The sequence below is a fragment of the Anser anser genome (genome assembly GCF_964211835.1).
Source record: "Anser anser genome assembly, chromosome: 1".
Taxonomy (NCBI): Eukaryota; Metazoa; Chordata; class Aves; order Anseriformes; family Anatidae; genus Anser; species Anser anser.
In genome coordinates, this window is record NC_139720.1 from 44,489,760 (window position 1) to 44,513,133 (window position 23,374).

Genomic DNA, 23,374 nt, shown 5'->3' on the forward strand with positions numbered 1-23,374 from the left:
GTGTTTAACTGTTATAAGTTTAAGGGTAAACACCAGAAAAGAAGGAAGAGTCTGAAACATGGCTGAAGAGACATATTCTTGTCTCCCTGTCTCTAGTTATGTAGACGCTCAAGACTGAGAATGTTTTTACAAGTTAGTGAAAGACAGTTTCATCACCGGTGAAAGACTTAAGAAATTATGGGTGCTAATTTCCCAGAGACAGAAAGACACCTGGATCTTGTTTCATCTATGGAACTCCTACTTAGTCAAGTAGGAATAAACACATTTGGCTTAGTATGGTTTTCATTTCAGAGAGAGCTACCTAACAACAAAATAGCAGCATTGAAACAACAGCCTTCTTTAACCACAAATAAAGGGCAGCATCAATATATCTGTAAATTATTCATGTTTTATTTTTCACAAGTGAGATAGCATGATAGAGTGCCCCATCTCCAAAAGATACATCAGATCCTTCTAAACTGTATGACAGTACCAGAGTATAGAGAACATAGGTTTAACATCAAGAATCTACACCTGTTGCTTCTGCTAGCTACACAGAAAGACTATAGGACCAGTTTCAAATGCCAGGCAGTTGCCATTATCACCAAAATCAGATAAAAAACATCATGCATCAAATCATGCACATGAACTGTGTTTTTTCATGAAGCCTTTCTAATATTGTCGTTTGGTGAAAGAAATTTGAAACAAATGGGAGTTGTGGCATGCCTGGATTACCAGTATGCTTTCATTCTTTCTATTTACATGCATGTTAAAGAAAGCGGTTATCTCTTCTGCTCAAGAACAAAAAATTAACACATTACTTTCTTTTCCTACAAATCCTTCTGTACCGTGTCTGTCAGCTACCCACCTTTTCTATCCCCCTCCCTTCCCCCCTTGACCCAGTTTGTAAAAAGAGAGGGGAGACACGACAGTGAGGGGATAGAAGATCTCTAGGATGACAATTTTTGGTATTATTTTCAGTCTTCCTAGGCCTCAAAATTCCATCTGTCAAGTCATAAGACTACATAAAATTTGTAAGACTCACAAGAGGCCTTTTGTTAGACCTCTGAACATGTGAATTTGGATACAAACTTTGGAAATTTTCCTCATTCAGAATATGCCTGACTTAGTCATACAGGAATACACATTGCCAGAATGGAATCCTTAAATAAAATTAGTTATGCAAAAAACAAGAGGGAATGATGGCTATCATCTGGAATACAGTTTGATTTATTGAAAAGTTGTGTGCTGTTGGACACGGTTATCTTAGCACCTCTTTTTTCTTAAGAATGACAAGAGGTAAGAAAAACACCGTTAACATGAAAAATTAATGCTCATCTTAACTTATGTCAGTGTGATGTGTTACCAACACTTGCTGGCTTGCCTTCTCTATTTGCTGCTTTTTAGAGTTTATCTATAATAAAATATAATTTAAATGCCTTTGATATTGTTTCATATTTGCTGCTCACAGTGCTAATTCAAGGACAAATGCTCACACCAGCAATATTAAAGAACGCTGGTAAGAATTAAAAAGTGTATTACTTCATTAAATATGGATTTCCACCATCATTTACAAAGATACTGATCTGAATTTCATATGTTCCTAAAATTAATTACTTCAAAGGAGTTCTTTGGAGGAAATGTCCACATAATCCCCCATATATATAACTGAAAGACTGGAATTCTTAGTTATTAATTTAGAAACACGTCACAAGCGCACTATTTTAAGAAACGAACAAAACCCAAGACTTTAATCAAAGCTACCAACTTAGAAAACTCTTACCTGGAAGACTTGACTTGTTTGATAGTATCACTTCAGCACACTCCTTCTCATCACAAGGATCCTCTTCATCGGACAGTACTAAGAAAGCCTCCTTTGGGAGACTTTCATTGCTTTCCTGTTTTGACGGTGAACCCAAACAGTTGTCCATTTTCTCATCTAAATCTGGGGCTGTGTCATCCACTGGAAGCAGGGAACTTTTAGAAAAACAACTCAGCTCATCTTCAGCAGGGGCTAATTTTTCCAAAATCGGAATAATTTCATCTGTTTCCATAGAGTCGGTATTCTCCAGGATACCTCCACTTGATTGATCTATTGCCTTCTCAGCTGTGGTTTCTGAAAGACTTGCAGTGCTGTCTCTATCATCCTTTGGTTCTTGGTCAGCTTCCATACTGCTAGAGATGGCATCTTCTCCAACAGCATCTTCAATACTTACTTCTTCATCCCTCTTTTCCTCTTCAACAGATGAATGAGAATTAACAGTTATGTCATTTCTCTCTCCTGTCTCTTCAGAAGAGTCGCTATTATCACAGCTTGGTTTATTTTCACCTTCTGATGGAGTGTTACTCTCTCTTTGGTCCAAACGATCTTTTATATTATTTTCGTCATGGAATTTATTGCTACCAAGCACTCCATTTTCAGCCTCACGAGCTAGTGCAGTATCAGTTTTCTGCTCAGGAGTACCATTCGCTGGAGACAGCGTTCGAGGTTTAGGTTCTAGGTCACTCACTACACTCTCTGCCCTACTTTCAGGACTTTTGACTTCCCGAATTTCATTGGAAGTTGTTCTTCCTTCTTCAGAGTTAAGACAAAAATCCACTAGGCCATTAACTTCCTTCTTGTCCTCCAAACAGTCTGTATTGCTTAGAGAGGAATTTAAATCAGAATCTCCATTCTCATGCTTTCCATTTAACAGTTTAACTTCAGCTGTCTTCAGCAAGTCCTCTTTAGCCTTATAGACAGCCTCAAGTTGTTGTCGATCACTTACTCTCATTGTTTTTCGTGCTTTGAAGACTTTTTTTTGAGGTTCATCTGTGCCATCCATCTTGACCCTTAAAAAACAAAAGATCAGTAAGAATGGTGATGGTAATTTATTAACATCATATTACAGGTATTTCAAAGAAATACTGTAGCTGCAAGTTGCATTTAGCACTTTGTAGAGCAGATTGGTTTAACTGTATCTATAGAAACCAAAACACTTAAATTTTGTTTGCCCTCATAAGAAATGAATGAAAGCTTCCACGCGTGTTGCACAAATATGTGTATATAAAGATCACTGAGACCACACTATTACTTTAGTAACATTATGCAGTAATACCATGACTATATATTTTAAACCAATCAACTCTACCATGACTATATACTTTAAACCAATCAACTCACAGTATTATTACAGCAGAGCCACTTAATGAAGTTTCTAGCAAGAAAAGGCATTGTGCTAATGTAAGAGCCAGCATGCTCTTTTCCTAAAAAAAGACAGTCTTGCTCTATCAGTTGATAGCTATTTTATTTTACTAAAATGATGTAACGTCAGGAGTTTCAGATGGAATTTAATTTAAAAAATGGAGTAAACAACAAAAATCTTTGTATCAAGTAATTAAGAAGATTTCAATACACTGAAAGAAGTTAGAATAGTTCAGTTGGAAGGGACCTACAAAGATCATCGAGTCCAACTGCCTGACCACTTGAGAGCTAACCGAAAGTTAAAGCATGTTATCGAGGGCATTGTCCAAATGCCTCTTGAACACTGACAGGCATGGGGCATCAACCACCTCTCTAGGAAACCTGTTCCAGTGCCTGACCACCCTCATGGTAAAGCAATTTTTCTCCATGTCCAGACTGACATTTCTGAATGAGCCATTTTTAAGACCCTGTACTCATTCCACTCAGTCACACAGATACTAACAAAAAAGAACATTCTATATAAAAAAATAAAATCAGAAAAAGATTTGAAAGTCTACTTTTAACAAATCCACAAATCCAGCATTAACTAGGAAGTTAAAATAGTACCTTTGAAATACAAGAAAGTCTTCTTTCATTTGTTTCTACTATACAAAAAAAAGATGGGTATTTTTAAACTTTTTTTTCTACCCTGTCTTATTTTAGGACCCAGTTTTAAAGGATTAGATATGATAATATTGTTCAGAATCAGAAACGTTTTATATCTCAAGTGAAACTCAGTACCTAATATCATGAATCAGTTGATGATAATCAGTTGACATCTACTGAAGTTACTATACCATCATAAATCAGTCTTATCTAGGATATGGCTTAAATTTCTCAAAAAATGCAAAAGGTCACCAGTGTAACACTCATTAAAACTTATTACACAAAGCAGCCAGAAGTCAATTTATGGGATTTGCTGAAAATACTGATTTTTTTAAATCTTCTTGGCAACTCTTGGCCCCTCCCCCCTGAAATCTACTGTTCTGGATTTTTTTCAGAAACAAACAGTTCATGCAGATTGCTGTTTTATACAGCCTCTTTGCAAACACTGTATGATTTGTCAAGAAAGAGTTCACTGTCCTTCAAGAACAGGCTAATAATAATCCATCTGGTAGAATAAAGAGAAATCATGAAGTTGATCCCCATATGATTTTTTTTTCCTCTTACAGGCATCAGATAAGCAAACGTTTACACCAGTGATACAGAAGAATTATTACAAAGGGATGCGTTTAAAGTATTCAATATAGTTCATTTTGCATCTTCCTCCAATTCACTTTCATTTACAGACCTCAGAAACTCATTGAACACTGTACTGTCTTTTCAGGTGGGGTAAAAAAAAATATTATTTTTAATAATAATTCAAATATCCAACTAAATGAACATGCCTAGAGCTTTCAAATACGTCCGTCTCTCCTTTAGGCCCCAAACATCCAATTGCTCCAAGAATCAATCATGTTTTATCATCAGAAGTATCTGCAGTATTCGCCATCATTACAACACCTTTACAGGACAAGGAAGTTTCAGAGACTCACACCAAAAATATCAGTCATAAATTGAAACACAATTTGTATCATCGAATTACTGCATTCATTAACAGGAAAGCAAGAGTTACGTAAATAATTAGGCTATTGCTCTGATACCTTATTCATTTTAAATATACTTATCTTCAGTGACTTAGTGCACCATCTGAGCTATGAGAATCAAAGGCTTATGGGTTTGAGGCAGGCTAAGCTTCGTCAGCTGAGATAGGTATCAACAACTATTCCAGTTCAGGCTAATATATCATACATATAACACTTAAGCATTACTTGATTAAGCTACTTTAAAGCCATTCCTAACTTTGGGCAGTAACTTAGGGGAGCGGCCTGGTGGCACAGTACTGGCTCAACATGGCAGCTGACCTAGAGGCAACACCTTAAATCTACTATCAAAAGTTCATCAACATTTCAAGTATTTTGCCCACAGAGTAAACCTTTGGCATAGGAGTTCCTTGACGTCTGAGCCATGCTCTGTAGCAATGACGGCACGTCTACCACATCTACAGGAGAGCTGATGTCAAATGTGTTTTTAAAAGCCACAGCCCTCATTGTCATTGATACCAACTCAACCTGTTCTTCCTAAAGATGATGGTAGCAACGAGTTTACTGACCGTGTCCTAAAGGATTTAAGAAAATAAGTTCCTTTATTTCAAAGCAGACCTGACAGAGAGGTGTATCTGGGGAGGCGGACACCCATACTGAGTCTCCCCTAGAATTCTGAGCAACTTCCCAGAATGACTTAGAAAAGAAAACTGCAGGATACGATTGTCCTATATAGCCACACGGTCGGTTACTTAAAGGAATCAAAGAATCATAGAAATGGTGGCCCAAAGAGACCTGTGGAGATCATCTAACTCAACGTCCCACTCAGAGCAGGACTATTGCCATGGTTTTCTGCTTAAATAAAAAGTCATAAAATTCACACAACAGAGATTCCACAACCTTTAACTAACCTGTTCCACTACTGCACTAATGCCTCTTGGGGAATTTTTTCCAGCCTGAAACTCCTACACTCCAACTCATGGCCACTGTACCATCCCACACCACTACAGTTGGCTCCACCCTTTTTATAATCAAGCCTGTCTACAAGTACTAAATAGCTGTAAGACTGCCCTTTATAGCCTTCTCTTCAGCAGATTAAAGTCATTGAGCTCCTTCAGTGTCTCTTTGTAGGTGCTTTAGGCTCCTATCATTTTGGTAGTCCTCTACTGGATCCTTCCTAGTTTACTGTGAACAGCTTGTTTATGAAGAAAATCTAGCATTTCTGCATTTCCTAACTAGGATATTTGAAGATACAAAAGGAATATATATTCTGTGGTACAATATAAATTCAACTCTCAAGATAAACTCAAGACCTTACAACCATGACATACTGTATTACATAACCATAAGGCTTCTACCATCCTTAGGTACCATAATTTATCAAAAATACAGGTAAAATGGAAAGAGATGTGATAAAGATTTTTTGTTGTCATTTTCCATTTCTTATTAACACTGAATTCCCTTATACTTTGTTTCAATTCTTTTCTGCTTGACAATGTAGAATCTTCATATTTGAGTAACTGATGGAGCTTAAATAACAGATGCATTCACACCTTGCGAACAGATGAAAAAAGACCTTCACAGAAGATTTTATCAGCTCTATTTACACTCACCATAATACCATTAAGAGAGTCTGAACAAGTTTCTGAACACGACTGTCTACTACTGCACTGCCACTAGTGGAAGCAAAATGCAACACACCTACAGAAACACTGATTTGGAAAATCAGTTTACCTGTAGTAAGAAAACATTCTCATCCCATAACCATTTCCAGTCAGATGAAGTACAAACTCAAGACGAGTTGTTAATAATCCTTCCAAACCAGTCTACATAGTAAATACAGTATTTTTATATTCCTCTAGAAGAGAACACATGTGACACAGTAATTTAACACAGTCCTGAAATTATGAGAAGCATAGAAAAACCTCTAAATATTTTAGAAGCACGCATGCAGTCTCTGAAAGCATACACATTCCTCCTTCCCAAGAACTTCAGCAGAAAGCTTTTTTATGTCACTATAAAAGCCTGTATCAGGCTGTCACATAGAGCACTGATCGTCATACTCACGGTTCCATGAGTGTAATCCCCTACAACATGCATGCTGTTTCAGAGGTATGTCTTGCAGAGTCGATTTTGAAAGGAAAAAAAAAGTCAGGCTTGGCTAACCTCGAACAATTCTTAAGACTCATGATAGGCAGCAGCTAAAGCCTTCTGTTCATCTAGTACAAGGATATAAGGCCTTTGTATCAAAATTAAGTGAGTACATGTAGCTGGATTTCTCTGACTACAATGCTTTCTTTTATAAGCATTACACTGAATTTTGAAGTCTTTAAAGAGTTTGTGAATTTTGTAATATCTGATCTTACTCTTACTGTAACCAAATGATATTTTAACGATCAATTACAAAATTTCACACACAACTTAAAATCAAGTTTGTAAATGCATCATTTGTATAATCATAAAATGCAATTTAAAGCAAAGTAGTATTTGTATGCTCTAGTTTCCTTAGATATCTAAACGGCCTTTCATTCATATTTTTAACATAGCATGAAATATGGTAAATAAAACTAAAATGAAAGACATTGCCTTTTTCAGTTTACCAAGAATAACAATCTTAAAAATCAAACATCAGAATACCTTTTTTACGTTAATGCACATCTTTACTTTTTTTCTTAGAACAGAAAAATACTGAAGGAATAAGCTTCAGTTACTAACGTATTTCAAAAATGTGTTTAGTTTATATCTAACAATATTATCGAAAATATAGCTAAAAGACAAAACCCTAATACAGTTCTACAGTGAAACTGATACAAAGGAGCCTTACAAAATTCCATTGTTAGATGGCTATTTAATTGATGCACATTTTCAGCTCAATCCCACAATCTTTCACAACCAAACAACACCAAGTAAAAGCTACAAAACTATAAACATAGATGAGATTTAAAGATGAAAACTAAATGCTGGTTAAGTATCACATATCACAGCAGACCACACTTAAAGCGTTTCCAGCCATACCCACAAGGGAGCACACTGCAGCCAAGTAACAGATCTCATGTGAGAGCTGAGTAAAATAAGAAACAAATCAATCAGTAACCAGTTCAGACAGGTTTGGTTGTATGGGTGCAAGCCTATGAGCAATCATCTTATAAATATCTGCCTTCCAGTCCGCCAAAGGGGTAGAGGCTGCCTTTCAGAAAGGAGAGCAGGCTATATGAATTCAGTCTTAACACTTTATAAACTCCTAGTGTTTTAAAAAGGAATGTATTTAGATAGTCTCCTTTTATACTCAACAATTAACACAGAGTTTAGCTACATTTACTATACACTTCCCTCATGTGACGCTTAAGTAGTTTCAGTTTTTCATCATCACATTTCTTTGTTGTGACATGGTCATGAGCGGCTCAGGCGCCAAGCCAGTGAAGTGGCACCTATTATTTCAAGGAAAGGCATTTGTGCAGAGCAGTACGAAATGACTCCTGCATGTAGAGATAAGTATGCAAGGGTTAAATTCTGTAAATAAGGTGGTTTTGTTTAATAAAGTTCAACAAAACAATAATCAATTTTGAAACACCAACACATGAATACTGTATGTATTTGTTTAGGTATCATTTATCAAAATTCTTCATTTTAAGCTTTAAAGTCATACTTACTTCAGCATGACAAACACACCATCATGCACCTCCCTCCAATTACAAATCTGCAAATATTTCTCATTACCAAATATGTGATGGATGGCAAAACCAAAATGTACCAGTGTAGCTAAGAATACACGAAGGACTTCTCTTGCAGCCAATTAGAAATTTTTCCCTCCTCTTCCCCTTATACATATATATATTTATTATTACCATGCAAAGAGATTGCAGCTCTGAAGCAACAAAGGAAGGTATTAGTTTAGCTGCTATGGATTAGCCTATGATCGTGAGCTCGCATGAGCACAGCCCACGAGCTGCTCAAAAAGTGAGCCAATCAGCGAGCGGCTGCCTGAATCCTGCCTGGTAACAGGCAGTAGACAAAGAGAAGGTCATGGAAACACACTAGGGGGAAAAAACTGGAATCTCTGCAACAGTGCACAATGGGTTTGGCATAATATAATCAGTCTAGAACAGCATTTGCACAGGCTTCCTGGAATGTATGTAGTGCTAGCCAAAAGCACCACCATAAAACACTTGCAAAAGCACAAGAACTACATGGAGGAAGTAAAAGCCTTTGATCAGGAAAACCAGTGCTCAAATATTCAAGTCTACTTAAAATGTATCACAGCTGAATCAATGGAACAGAGACAGCTAATGGTCAGGAGCACGATGTTCTAGATGGAGAGTCCCAGAGAATGCACGTAATGAACAGAACCTACCTCTTAAGTGGCGGTTCACAATAAGCAGTTTTCAGTTGAAACCATCTATAGCAATGTTGATACAAGTCGTCAGAAATTTAAAAACTATTTTCAAAGAAGAACAAGTTTGTGATCTGTTTTTCCAGAACACGTGCTGAAATACCGCACCAGGAATGCGCTTTCATGCCCCTCACTCAAGTCTGCTTATCGGACCGAACGCAAGATACACACCACCAGTGCACGAACAACACTGTCTTAATATTTTGAAGTAAATGCAAAAAACACATCTGAGGAGATACACTCAGCAAAAACAGTATTTCTTCTAGCACACCATAGGCGATCATAGGTTTTGTTCCCTTCCAGGCTGACATTTTGTGTGCGCTGGCTGAGCGGGGCAGCAGAACACGCCATTTTCTGAGAGAAAAATCACGTCGCCAAGCCGTCCAGCTCCACCTCCTGTACCTACAGCAAAACAAGGTTCGCTCTGACTGAACCTCCGGCCATTTTTTCGCCGCGTTGTCCGGGGCTGAGGGAGGTGGCAGGGCGGGTGGCTGGTTGGGAACCGGGCGGCATTTCCCGCCTCAGAGCCCTGCAGTTTCCCGGCCGCACCCTAGGGGGCGCCCGCCCCGGCCGCGCTCCCGCCCGGCCACCGCCTCACAGCGACAGGCCACAGGCCCCTCTCTGATTGGCTGGATGCGATCCGCACGGCGGCCAATCAGGCAGAGGCTCCTGAAATTCTACCCAGCAACAGAGAGCCACGAGGCCCTGAGGCAGAATGTGGGCAGGGAATGGCGCAGGAGAGCCGAGTGCAGTGCTAGGAACGACCTGAAGCAAAAACTTACAGGGCTCAGACCCAGGGTTTCAGAACAGCGTTAGCTCACAAGTGCAGCGAACAGGAAGCACATAGCCTGGCTGCACATTCCCTCAACTCTGTCATGCTGGTTTAACACTAGCGAGTTTGTGTTACGTTAAATGTTGAGTCAAAAAATGCAGAAAGACAAGCCAGGTCCAAGCACGTCTGTTTTTATTCTTTCCTCTGTTACTGGGTAGCAGCTGTACCCTTCTACAGAAGCATCAAAATCCAGTTATTCCCCATGACTGCAGTGGGACGTCACCGTGATCGGAGATCTGCTTGTCCCCCACCCTTGTGCTCTGCCTTTTGAGGAAGTAGTTCTGTGTAACACCAAATTCACATGGATCTATGCCTACTGAGAAACACACCAAGAAGTGGTTATGTGCTTGGTAAACTGGAGTATGTCCATAGTATAGTTTCAGACAAGTTGAGTGGTCTTGGTCTCATACACTTTCATCAATGGCCTAACATACAAAGTTGAATTGTATTCTCATCACTTTGGTGCCACAATTAAATAAGCAATTGTCCCATGTCATCTGTACCTCTAAGAGAATGACACCATCTCTGACTTTGGCTCACGAATCCATTTCTCATCCTATTATAACAATTTTAGATTCTTCTCTCAGGAGGAATGGCAACTACTCCCTGTTAGATCCATTTATACAATTGAGATCTTTCAACTTGCTGGTGTTTTTCCAGAATTGTCCTTCCATGGTTCAATAGTTCATGCCTCAGTAGCTATTACACATTAAGTATACATAAAAATATATATACATACATATACTGATAATGGAAAAGAGAAAAACAAAAGCAAATTCTTCCTACACAATGTTTTAATTACATATTCCAGCTAACCTCATTCAAACATGGCTGCCTTAGAATCACCAGCCTTTAAAACACGTGAAGTTTAAGCTCTAAACCTTGTTCTCCAAGAAGAAAAGAGAGCTTTGTTGACTTCTGGAAACAACTTTTAACAGGCATTTCAATCCTTATAAGAGTAAAATTGTTTGGAGTGGAACTCAGCCAGAGCAACAGTGGTAGATACTGCCTGTCTTCTTACCACAAAGTGTTAGGCATTTCAACTTTTATCAACAACTGAAAACATCAGCTTTCAATTCAGCTGTGAGATCCTAAATGCTAAACAAATATTGCTGTTTCAAATTGCTGTAACAGCAAAATTCAACATTACTAGAACTCATTTTTAGCACAAGCTAAAAGCACTAAGTACATTTCTCTCTGTAAAAATGGATTAACTCAAATTTTATAATTTGTGCCTTTTAATATACTTGTGGAATATTTTCTCATATAGTTTAAATGTTATACTAAAGCTATGTCTTTGGTACTAGACTAACAGTTACATTATCCTAAATACAAAGCAAAGCTAGTAATTCCACGTAAGTGGGTACTAACTGTGATAAGACATTCACAACTTGAAACTTATCCAACCTCTGATATTCCAAAACTAAAGGCTGAATAACCTGGTTAATTATTCATATACTTGCAAATAATAATTAAAAAAAAAAACTCTGGAAAAAAACATTTAGAAAAGTAATGCAAAATGTTCCATTCACGGTTAGTTTTTTCTATGCATTACAAAATACAGAACTTTGTTCTTCTGTAGTTGAAATTTCAAGTGATAATTTGATAGACTAAGGCTGAAAGAAGGTATTAATATATGCAGAATTGCATCCTTTTAAGGCAGACCTCTTTAGAAGCCTTGCTAGATGAAATGACACGATTCTAATAAGTTTACTCATTACATAGTGCCTTTTCTAAATTAGTTCATTACATATGCAACTATCATCATGCAGCCAGCTCTCAAACACTTGCAGCTTGGCATCAGACAGCTCACACCTCTGAAGTATGATGTCACTTAACCGCGGGCCCCTAAGGTCATTTAGAAAACGCGAGAAGAAACAGAAACTGAAAGAAAACTAGAGACACGCAGGTGATGCTGATTTTATGTTACTAAATGCTTGTTGTGCATAGAAACACAGGACAATCACTGCTGAACTCCCAACGTCGTCGTCTCTGACTGCGGGCAGGAAGCCCCCGGCAGGCGCAGGAAGCGGCTGTCTCACGGATTCCACTCACTGAGGCCCGGTCTCCAGGGTGGGGCTCGGGAGGCCGCGGCCACCCCACGGGGCCCTCCCAGGCCCTCCCTCGGGCCCGCAGCGCGCAGCAGGGAGCCCCCCCGCGGCCGGCCGGCAGATGGCGGCGGGCAATTTGCATACTGGCTGCGGATTGGCTGCGGAAGAGCCGCAGCCGCGAGGCGGAGCTGCCGCCGCGATTCGTCTGCGCGAGTCTGCCCGGCAACCGGCCAGAAACAGAGCTGGCGCCGCACCCGGAACGGGCGTGACGGCGCCGCTGCGCTTGTGGCGCTGTGCGCGCACGGCGCGGGCTCCTCGTGCCCTGGGGGTAGCGGCGACGCTCGGACTGGCGAGGGGACGGAGGCACGGGAGGGGAAGGCACAGTCCTCGCGCTGGCTCAGGGTGACGTAGCTGGTCTTCGGGTTTTGGATAGAAAAGGTTGTTCTAGAAGCGCGGTTTTGTCAATGTTTCCCAATTAAACTATTACAACTTCGTTCCTTCATCTTTAAGCAAGTATCACTCAGTCTGGTATACATGCCAAGTCACCTCAGTGATGTGAATGGAAGCGGAGGCATCCACTCACTGCAGCAGACGTACCTGAATCTTCACTAAGCACACATACTGAGACCTGGCATTATGCACTGCTTTGGGCTTCTTCCTATTTTTTTTCTCAGTACACCTGACGTCGCGACAGATAAACCGGCAGAATTTGTGCTCGCAGACTACAGACAATACTAGATGTGGAAGGGCGAGCAAGCCAAACCAAGGAATGAAACTAAGTGGTTAAGTCATCTTGATGAGAAAAATCAGATACAAAACTGGCTAAGCAAAGCACACAACTTAAAAACACTTATCTAAATAGACATCCTGTTACAAGTAAATTCATCCATGATCTATGTTTTATAATTTTCAACCTACAAAACACAAGCTCAACTTTTAGTACAACTGAGCCGTAGGCATAGACTCTTCTGACTGCAGCAGAAACCAGAAGAGGTTTCCAAACTTTCCTACCCACCACATCTGCACGCAGATTTCTATTTCATGAAACTGACTGCAGGCAGGTCAAAGCCAACAGAGCACAACGAATTAGAACAGCACCCAATGCATGCATGAGGTGCTCGTCCAGGTCTTCTGCAGCCTGAAAAGCACCATCTGAGCAAGTCCAGTGCATAAAGATATCTGTATTCTCTACAGGGTCACAGCAATTAAATGAGGAGAGAATAAAGAAAGGTGGCTAACACAGATAGTCACAGTGACCGCTGACAACAGCTGATAGCTTCTGAATGACTCAACAAAACAGAATCACGAAATTAATGAAAAGTCACAAGAGGAAAAGAAATCTTCAAAGTAACATCAGAAAAAAAGGTGGGGGAGGAAATATTTTTTTTGTTTGCAAAAGCTACAATTTATAGAACCTCTACTAACCATATATAGTCCTAAAACTGTTTGTTACAAGCATCCTTCTGTAAGGAAAGGCAGCTCACTCCATGCATGTTAGCTGGCCTCTGCTAATACTCTTAACTCAGCAATCATTCCTCTCTACCCACAAGACATTTTTTTCATTAATCAACAAGCTAAATGTTTTCCAAGAGAAGCTAATGTTGGGGAGCTGGGGAGACACAGCAACTGAAAAAATAAACTTATGAACCTAATATTCTATTCATTACTAGATTCAAGAAAACAAACGTGTTTTCAGTGCTGGTAACCCAGTGTATTAATAGGCTAAGAGTCCTAGGTAAACAGGTAGTGCATGTTTTTACAATAATAAGCAGTCTCCCTCTTTAATAAGTTTCTATAGCAGTCAATTTCTTATTATACCAAGCATACAATAGAATGAGATTTATTTACCCTACTAGAAGTGTACAGCAACAGATTACATTTTCTTGGGTCAATGGGTAGACAACTATTTTTCGGTATTTGCTGCTAGGCAAAGATTTGTCACATGTCTGCAACTGTAAGGGCTTAAAAGAAAAACTACTCAAGATATCACCGAAACTACACTTTAAATGTTTTATAATCAAATATGTAAGCACTCATAAAATAGATGATTCTTCAACTTAACTCAGAACAAGCTCTGCAGAGACAAACAGATCGCCAGACTTAAATTAATTCTTTGCTAAACTGACCAAGGAACAGGAAGCAGAGAGTGGACAAACACAGGATGGTTTCTTTATGTAGTTCCAGTCACGGAAACAAAGGTCAAGACCAACACAACTGCTTTTGAAAGGGTTTTTAATAATAAGAACTACCCTGGAATGGTACTGATTCTAGCTGTATCCTCCCTTTCTAGAGCCCTCAACCATGCCGCCCCTTGTCTCGCCACACTCGCTGGCTGCACAGTCAGTAGCTTCACAATCTCACTATAGACAATCTTCCAGAGTTCTTTCAAGACCAAAAAGCATTTTATTTTTAATCCTTACTGTATAAAAGAATCTGTCCTCACAGTACTATCTTCTTGAGACAGTTGAAGTTCAATGCAAGTACCTAAGAATTTTGAAATAACACTGGCTGTAAGTGGCACAATTGTATGCACTTTTTATTCTTCTTATCAATGTTTTTGACTGAACAAAATTGCATCCACTCTGTATAAGCTTTGTTGATATTGCATGACACTATGCAATTGTGTTTGTGTACGAAGAATGAAATTAAGTAAAAATATGATGCAAGCATTTGCGCGGTTGCATGTGAACTCAGAGTTCAGGCACGTTAGAGCTAACCTTTTTGATCCAAGTTTAGCCCAATGAATTCAGAGCAACACAGCAAGCAAAAAAAGCCTTAGCCCAGATCAGTTGTCTGTGATGCTATTAACCATACAGCTGCTCTTAACTCTTAAGCCAGCACAAAAAGTGGGCAGGAAGGGGAAGAGAGAACTGCCTCAAGCTGACCTTGCTGCATACCACCCTTCACATGCAACTTACATTACCTGTACAAGTATAGCACCGAGCTAGATCAGTTGCTTGGTTAGTAAGATCAGTGCTTTGTTGAACTTGGCTCCTTGAGCTGGCAAACAAAATCAGAGGAAAACCAGGGCTGCCACACTGAACATGCAACCGAACAGCCTTGTGTTTTTTGGGCGTTGGTGTACGAGTTGAGGATTACTGTAATGGACAGGAGATCTTCTAGAGACTGACATGTCCTATATGAAGTCAGCTCCATCTGGTTATTCGGGATTTTGGGGATATGGCAAGGAGGCTGTTCCCATGTAGAAATATATTTGGTACATTCAAGTAGATGTCATCTTCTTTGTTTTTAAATGCTTACAACTACTCCTCTGATATAAAAGCAATATGTGCAATAATACTCATTTCATATGTAATATGTAGTTATTTCTTGAATGCTTCAAAAATAAACTGTTGTAAATAAGCAGATTAAAGATCTAATTTGACTTCTGGTTTTAGACTGTACCAAATTTTACAGTGATGGAAGAACCCTGAAACACACAGCAGCTTTCAGACAGATTATTAAAAAGGGAAAGTTTGCCTCTGCCCTATATGTAACATCAAGCTCCTAATGTGAAATTTACCTTAAAATATTTCCAGATCTATGTGCTCAGATACAGATATCAAATGTTGATTATACTCAGTATTATGAAATCAGTCCATCCATTTAAAATGATTTCAGTGAATGTCCTGCAGCATGTACAAATACTTTACTCTCTACTTAAAAAAAGATTATTTTTGTTAGTCCGTATAAATATACACGCATGCTAAGCTCTTTGCCAACTGACCTGGTGGTCATCAAATATGTTTTTGCTAAACATTACTTTGGTGCTTTCAATGGGGTGACAAGCTTTATTCTGTAACATTCTCAAGTCTTCCTGGTCACATGAAAACAGAGTTACATGTGCACAAACCATAGAAATTTTCTGTGCAAATTCTCTACTCACACATCTGCTTGGATCATCCATTAATTTAGTGATTTGGTATCTATTTTAAACATACCAGGAAAATGAATTAAAGAAGGATATATTTATAGCCCACAGTTGGTTTGGATGGTTCTACTTAATATTCAGTTATCCCAAATAAACACTAAGTGTTATCACCACAAAGTTGAGCACTGCATCAACAAAAAAGGTCAGACTGCTAAGAGAAATCCACGTCTAGTGTTCCAGAGTATACTTAAGAAAATGTAACTATGAAGCTTGAAAAGGCTCAGCCAAAAATTAATTATATGTTACATAAACATGATTTGCAAGAATCGCATTGTCTGCATTTGATAATCAAAGAAAGAGTCATTTGTGACAAGGACCAACAGGGAGAAGCAACTCACTTAAGGAGTCACTTTATCCCAAAACTTGAGATAAAGTTTCTAATCTTTAAGGAAGGTTGACAGCATTAAAAGCGTTCCCCCAATCGTTTTTGCTATGAAGCCAGATAACTGATGTTTCTGGCTCTATTCTTTCCTGAAGATAAAAGAAAATAATAATTTGAGAAGTCATATTTGGAAAAGATAAAGAAAAAAAAAATCCAAACACTAGTTCTGTTTGGAATATACCAAACAATTGGGAGTTTTTGCGCATCTAAGGCTCTTCACTAAGCATTACAAAAAGCTTACAAGCAATCATTTTAGTTTTTAATTATGCAGTACAATACAACTTCACAGTAAATACAAATAATAAATTTATCTTCCTGTGTAGCTAATCGTCATGTCATATCTTGATTCTGGGATTAAAATTACTTCTAGGGTTTATAAACTTCCAACAGCTTTGAAAACACACAGAAAAGCAAGCAAGCTAACCAAAGTGCACTAGCAAGAGGTGCATTTGGCAACAGCCCTGGGCTGTTTGTTGATTTGTAACCATTTGTGAGGTTGTAACTGCATATAACAGAAGCCCAGCAATGAACAAAATCTTTCTAGAATATTTCAATATTTGCAGGAGGTAGGAGTGGAAATCGTACGGTTCAGGCTTTTTTGAGCCTAGATCCTAGGCTACCATACAGTGATCAAAGTTTCATAGTTATTCTGCATGACGGTGACATGAACAAATCACATCCCTTATATTAGCAACTCTTTCAAAAAGATCAAGCTGATAATCTGCTATGGAAAGGAAAACCAACCCCCTCCAAACTACACTACATGCATAAATACAAAAGATCAAGAATGTGATCATCAGTACCCTTCCAAACGTATTTCTCAGGGTGTGAATCCTGTAGTAGAAAGGACCTGAAGAACCAATCTCCATTTTTTCGATGATATACCCGGATAACTGAACAAAGTCTTTTTTCCTTCAAACTACATTTATATTTAGCACAACTGAAATACAATCAAAGTAATCTGTGCAGGTACCACCAATGAACACATTTAATTTTCAGTGTTGGGCAGTGTCTTCTCTAGGAGAGGTCAGTACAAAGCAGTCCCAAGGAGTAGCAGTATGAAGATGACCATGGTGACTGTAAGATGCAACGTAAGATGCACTTGTATTCTCTGGTACCAGCCACAACAAAAAGGCAAAACCAAAAAAGCTTTATTTTTGTTGATATAATTGCAGGCTAGTTTTAAAAAGTGTCTGGGAGTAAGAAAAAACAGTAAGCAGACAAGCCATGCGTACACACAAAATCAGTCATTTCTATACATTTTCACATGAAAAAAGTAACAAGGAAGTAACAAAGACATCAAAATAAGAGATTCTTCTAGTTCTGTGTAACTTCCTTCTACCTAATGAGCAATTCTCATAAGACTTGTAGGTACTAACTCCAAGGTTTCTATAACTTTTTCAAGTTTACCCACCAACTGATTTTGGCCAAAGATTTGTGAAAAATTTGAAAGAGCATTAAAACTGTTTTTATTACCAAAATATTAGCATTAGCTGCCAGATACTGAAAACTGCCCTCTAGAAGGGCAGTTTAAAGATGATCAGATGCACCTGTCTTCTGAAGGAGCATGACATCTTCAGCAAGAAATTAGTAATTGCAGAGTTGAGGTGGCACTTTTCAAGCAATTATCCACCAATGAGCTGAGATGTAAAACCAAAAAAGAGAGGTAGTCCTCCAAATATGCTATACACTTTTATACATATATGTAAGAATACTTTCTAAGAAGTGTGTGCATACATGTTCATAAACTTTATGTATTTTGTATTTATACATGGTTGTAGAAAGTGTGATCAATTGTCTATCTTTTCCGATTGTAATTAAATACTGAACTTCTGGAAAAAGTTATATTTGCATAGCATTTTAAAAGTGATTATGGAAGCTGAAAAACATGCACACGGTAGAAAATAAGACAGACAAAAAAGCAAACTTATCTTTAGCCACATTCCCTTGGGGAAAATGAAGTTTGGTATCTCTAGTCAGATATGCAAAAAAATCATACAACTGAAGACACTGCTTCTGAAATATAACTTTTAGCTCATATAAGACACACAGACTTCTATCAGATCTGAGATATGAATTCTAAACGTCTGGCTTCCACTTCTTTAATCAACAAATAAGATGAAAGCTTCACTTTGCATCATCTTATTTGACTATTTACCATTCTGACATGGTGAGATAAACGGTTCATTCAGTGAATGCTGCAGGTAAAATAAAAATAAAGATAAATATACTTGAAGACACTGCAAGGAATGCTAGATTTAAGAGGATCTTAGAAAATTCTTCAAGTTGCCTGACATACTTTAAATGCAAATAGATAAATATAGCAGCTTTCAAGTCTAAGGGTGAAGCAGAAGTAAGGAAGAGACAGCTTATGCTTCAGGAACATCCTACATAATCTAGACCAATAGGATGCCAAACAAACACTACTGAGAAGTTCTTTGTTTTAAGGCCTACGTACACAGCAGGCTTAAAAGATCCAATTCTAGAATGAGAAGGTAATTTTAAGTAGTCCAAACTAGGAGACACTGAACAACTCTCAGAAGTTTTAGAATGCCTGTCAAGAAACATAACCCATTTTTGTTTGTTTCAATTCAAAGAATTCAAATGAAATAAGGAGGAATTTGAAAAAGTGCAGCAAAGCACATTCTTTGATTCAGATCCTCACACCTACAAAATGTGATTAAAATAAAGAACAGTTAAGACTTCAACAAATTTGTGCCATGCTTTCACATATGTTTCAGTCATATTTCATTTCCTCATCTTTCTTTTACAATCTGAAAATTTTCATTTCAGAAGAATGTTAAAAACAGTTCAAAAGTTGCATCAAGAAGAAATGGGAATTCAAAATACACTTTTGCAGAAGGAAATCTTTAACTGAGGGGAAGAAGAAACGAGGCTGCTGCCAGTAGGGTTTGCAGAGCTTCTCTAAGAACGCACAACACAGTGCAACGGGTGTACAGCAGGGAGCACTGTAAAAGTCACAATATATTAGGGATGATGCAATGAAAAAAATATTGAAAGCAAGTTATTCTTGGACATAAAATGTTTTTTCCCCCTGGTCTGCTACTGTAGCCTAATCCAACAACTAATCCAATGTAATCCTGCCTCGAAATCCTGAAGACAAGTCATCCAGTCCTAATTTAACATTAGGAACACATAAATTTACAAAATCAGATTTGTTGCCAGTTTGTTTCCCATCCCTGACAGCTTGAAGGTTCACCACCTTCTGGATGGGGAAGAAATAATTATTTAATCGTTATGAGTAAAACTAGCTTTTATATAGGCCCTTCCCCAGCCAGACTTGCTTTCTAGAAGTGCTGCTGCTGTATTTGCTCACTGTATTCATCTGCAGCCAAGAGACCACCACAACTGCTAACCAACGCTTCTCAGTTCCATCTCAGTTTTGATGTTTGCCATTTTGGAACACTCACTGGAACCTAACGCTCTTTAAACAACCTAATCTCATTCCTCTTCCTTTTTCCAAAGACCTATAACACACCGACTGCATACCATCAGGCATCAAATGAAAAAGCAGGCTTTTCACAGCTGTTTTTACGAAGTACAATCAAGTAGAATTTTCAGGGAGTAGTGAATGCTCTTTCTTTACATATAGGAATTTGCCTATCCAGCTCTGTTTTGGTGTTCTTCTCCTACAAGTATTTTTTCCCTTTACACACTAAGGCCATCAAAAAATCAGAGGCAGCAAAACACTAAAAAAAAAAAGGGAGAAACCTCCTTCTATATTGTTCCGTTTTTTTTTCGACAGATGAAACATATTGAGGTATTTGCATATGGCAAGAAACAGATGGTGCTACAGAAATCCCACTCACAATTTCAGTGACTCTCTTGCCCTTTCCCATTTCTAGCTTCTCCGTGTAACATAGCAAGAACAGAAAGAAGAGACTTGCAGAATAAAGGCAGTAATAAATGCAAACCAGATGATAGCTTATTATCTAGTTACTATCTTACTATCTAGATTTATTCTACTCTTGGAAGACATACATTCAGCGCATGAGATTGAGAAGGTTCAAGGAATGCTGCTATACATAAGCCTACACGTGTTCTTCTATCTTACCAAACAGGGACTGACCTAAGCAGCTGTGAGTGAGCATGTGACCAATGCTCAGTCATCCAGCAGTAGATTCCATAGAGGCAGGGAAGAAAGGAAACGGCAAAAATCCATGCAGAGTATGTACACCTGCAGATAATGACACAACTGTTACTGTGACAGACTGCCCACACAGATCACCACCTAACTCAGAGGGGCTTACAACAAAACAATGCCTGTAGCAGAGTAGCCTGTACCCTGTGTCGTTACTTGGCAATACCTGAATACAGTTCCAGTCTTCAAGAGAGGCAGCAATGAGGTTTCTAGAGCTCCAGCAGAATCAACACCACCACTACCGGGTAGCACCATCTTCAATAGTTCATCAGAATGGGTCTCTATATGAACCCCGTTTAAGCTTTCTCCTAAAACTAAGTAGCATGTAAGCATTAAGAAGTATTCCCAATTGACTTGTAACATGAGCTCTGTTACATGAACTATATGCTGTATCATGTCCCTTTGGGTTGGATAAGTACTGAGGAAGAAAGAGACGAGAGGATGAACTTGTAATAACTAGGGATAGGCTCTTGGGAAGAAAATGATGAACGGCTATACTTTTATGAAATACTAAATAAATGAAATGAGGCATGCACTTCAGGCAATAGCTCTTCAAATAATAGCCTTAATCAGGGACAAAAAGCAAGTGCTTAGGTTAATAAGTTTGAAAGGGGAGACAACAAACCTGACTAATATTGCACAGATGTCTCAAGGATGCAGAGTAAAAATATTTTTATTTAAAGGTAATCCAGCTATTGCACTTTCTCATCTTGCAAAGAAGACAACTAGAAAGTTTTATATCACTACCAGAAATGAAAGGCCTGGAAGATATCAGAGCAGTATCAGATTGCCAAAGAGAAAACTGCAGAGAAAAATCTTCCATTTTTATTCGTATAAGTCAATCCAGCTGAGGGTTTTCTGATTTACAATAGAACCTTCAGGGGTATACGCTGCCAGACTGTATCAGCGAGCAAGAAATCAAGAATGACCTGAGTTTGTGTGTGCTGAAACTGCATGACCTGCTCTATTATAAGCTTTCTTTTGTCTCAGTGACAACATTGATTCTTTTAGGTAGAATTACCTAGCAGATAAACTTGATGGCCTTATCTCCCAGTACACTTCTAAGCATTTTAAAGGGGAAAAAAAAAAATCATCATTTTAAAAGATAATGGAAGTCCAGCTCAAAGTATCCTTCCCAAACACCTTGATAAGGGCAAATAATGGATAGTACGTTACATGCATAATTTTTTCACTCATTTGATGAGAGGGTCTGACAGGCTGCTCATAACTGACATATTCTAACACCGTCTCTGGTCTAGATATAAGCTACTATAGAAATCTCTGCATGTAGGTATGTCTGCAGAGGACTTCTGAAACCTGGCATATTACTTCATCCAGTTATTGAATTAGTCCAAGAAATCAGAAGTATACGTTTTGTAATATCTCTTTAGTTAAAAGCTTCACTTCAGATAGTTACTTTACTAGTAAACTCTTACTGGTATAGGTTTCCTTGAAAACTGGATTTCTGTGACCAGTAAGCCGTAAAGAGCATTAAAATTACTCAAAGAAAGTTGGTCACTTAACAAGGGTGATGCCACTTGAATTAATCATAAAGAGTGATGATTGCAAAGTTAATGAGCGCTAGTTGCTAAGTACTTTGCATTTATCTTCTGTGTTGTGGGATAACCAAACGTCAACACCTGTACCTGTAGTACAACACCAGTACAAGGAATCTGAAATGTTTTCTGTGAAGTACAGGCTTAGTGTTAATATTGCAAAGGAATATGGTCTCACATACATCAAATATATATATATATATATATACACAAAACATATATATAGGTATATGTATATGTAAAATATGTATATATATGTGTGTGTGTGTGTGTGTATGTATCAGTTGATATTGCAGTCCACAAACAAAGCAGACTTTCAGGCTTGAGCAATTTTGGGGTAACATAAATAGTGAATCTGCATGAAGGCATATAACTGTCAAGTATTCTATGCTGCTTCCTCTTCCACAAAAATATTCTAGATCTTCATACATTCTGGAATCTGCCTTAAAAGGCAAAAACAGTTATCAGTACTTCCCCAGTTGGAGATAGCAAAGAACAGTGGCTTGCAGGCAAATGAACACATGCCCCAGAATCTTTAGCAGGAATGACTGGTAAGATCATACATACTAGCTTGGTGGACTAGAGAAAGATATCTAGAGATAGGGTCCTCGTAGAACTCACGCCTCTTGTACTCAGAAAAAAAATCTGTCTAAAGCCACCTTCACTGCCAGTGTTGCATTCATAAGGGAAAAGGATGGAAGTAAACAAAAGCAAAACATTTCTTCCATTGTTTTGCTTGCTACTGCAATTCTGTAACATTGTCTTAATTTTTAAAAATTCATGAAGTACTGATAGTCTGCATAAGACATCAAGCTAACATTCACAGTGGTATATAATACGCCCCAAAAAAAAGGAGCTGCAGGTGTAGTTTTAATATTCAGCACTGGTTTTGCCAGAAAGGCCCATAAAAAATGGTTTGGAGTCTGAACCTAAAAAAAAGATGGCTCTAGCGGTACCACCAACACTTTCAGTAGTGGCTAATACTTGGTCTCTAAATGACTTCTCCAAGCTGCTGTCTAAGGGGCTCAAAATAGCTCTACAAAAACCATCCTTAATATTACCACTGTGGGAGGGAGAAAGGCAGCTGCTGATGAAGCAACAAACCAGAAGCACCATCATCACAGCCATGATGAAGTACACACATGAGAAGTATGTGAAGAATTTATATAAGATATATTACACATATTTGTATTTATATATATCTAATTTGTTTTAGACTGCTCGTCTTTCTAAGCACCATAGAAAATTATATGGAGAAAAATGCATCCATACATGGACACTCAAG

At 38.4% G+C, this 23,374-nt stretch overlaps 1 protein-coding gene across 15 annotated transcripts in view; it reads right to left on the bottom strand.

Annotated features, from left to right (window-relative positions):
- The window catches only part of ATF7IP (activating transcription factor 7 interacting protein), a 109,123-nt gene that overhangs the window by 52,955 nt on the left and 32,794 nt on the right, over positions 1-23,374 (bottom strand). For 8 of the 15 annotated variants that reach the window (XM_083844643.1, XM_083844644.1, XM_083844645.1 and 5 more), the window contains exon 2: positions 1,763-2,811. In XM_083844643.1, the coding sequence (XP_083700769.1) occupies positions 1,763-2,804 (1,042 nt within the window). In that variant the 5' untranslated portion in view covers positions 2,805-2,811. Of the gene's footprint in view, positions 1-1,762; positions 2,812-9,581; positions 12,337-23,374 lie in introns of those variants that run through there. The other 7 variants (XM_083844648.1, XM_083844647.1, XM_083844653.1 and 4 more) reach the window with 6 other exon arrangements.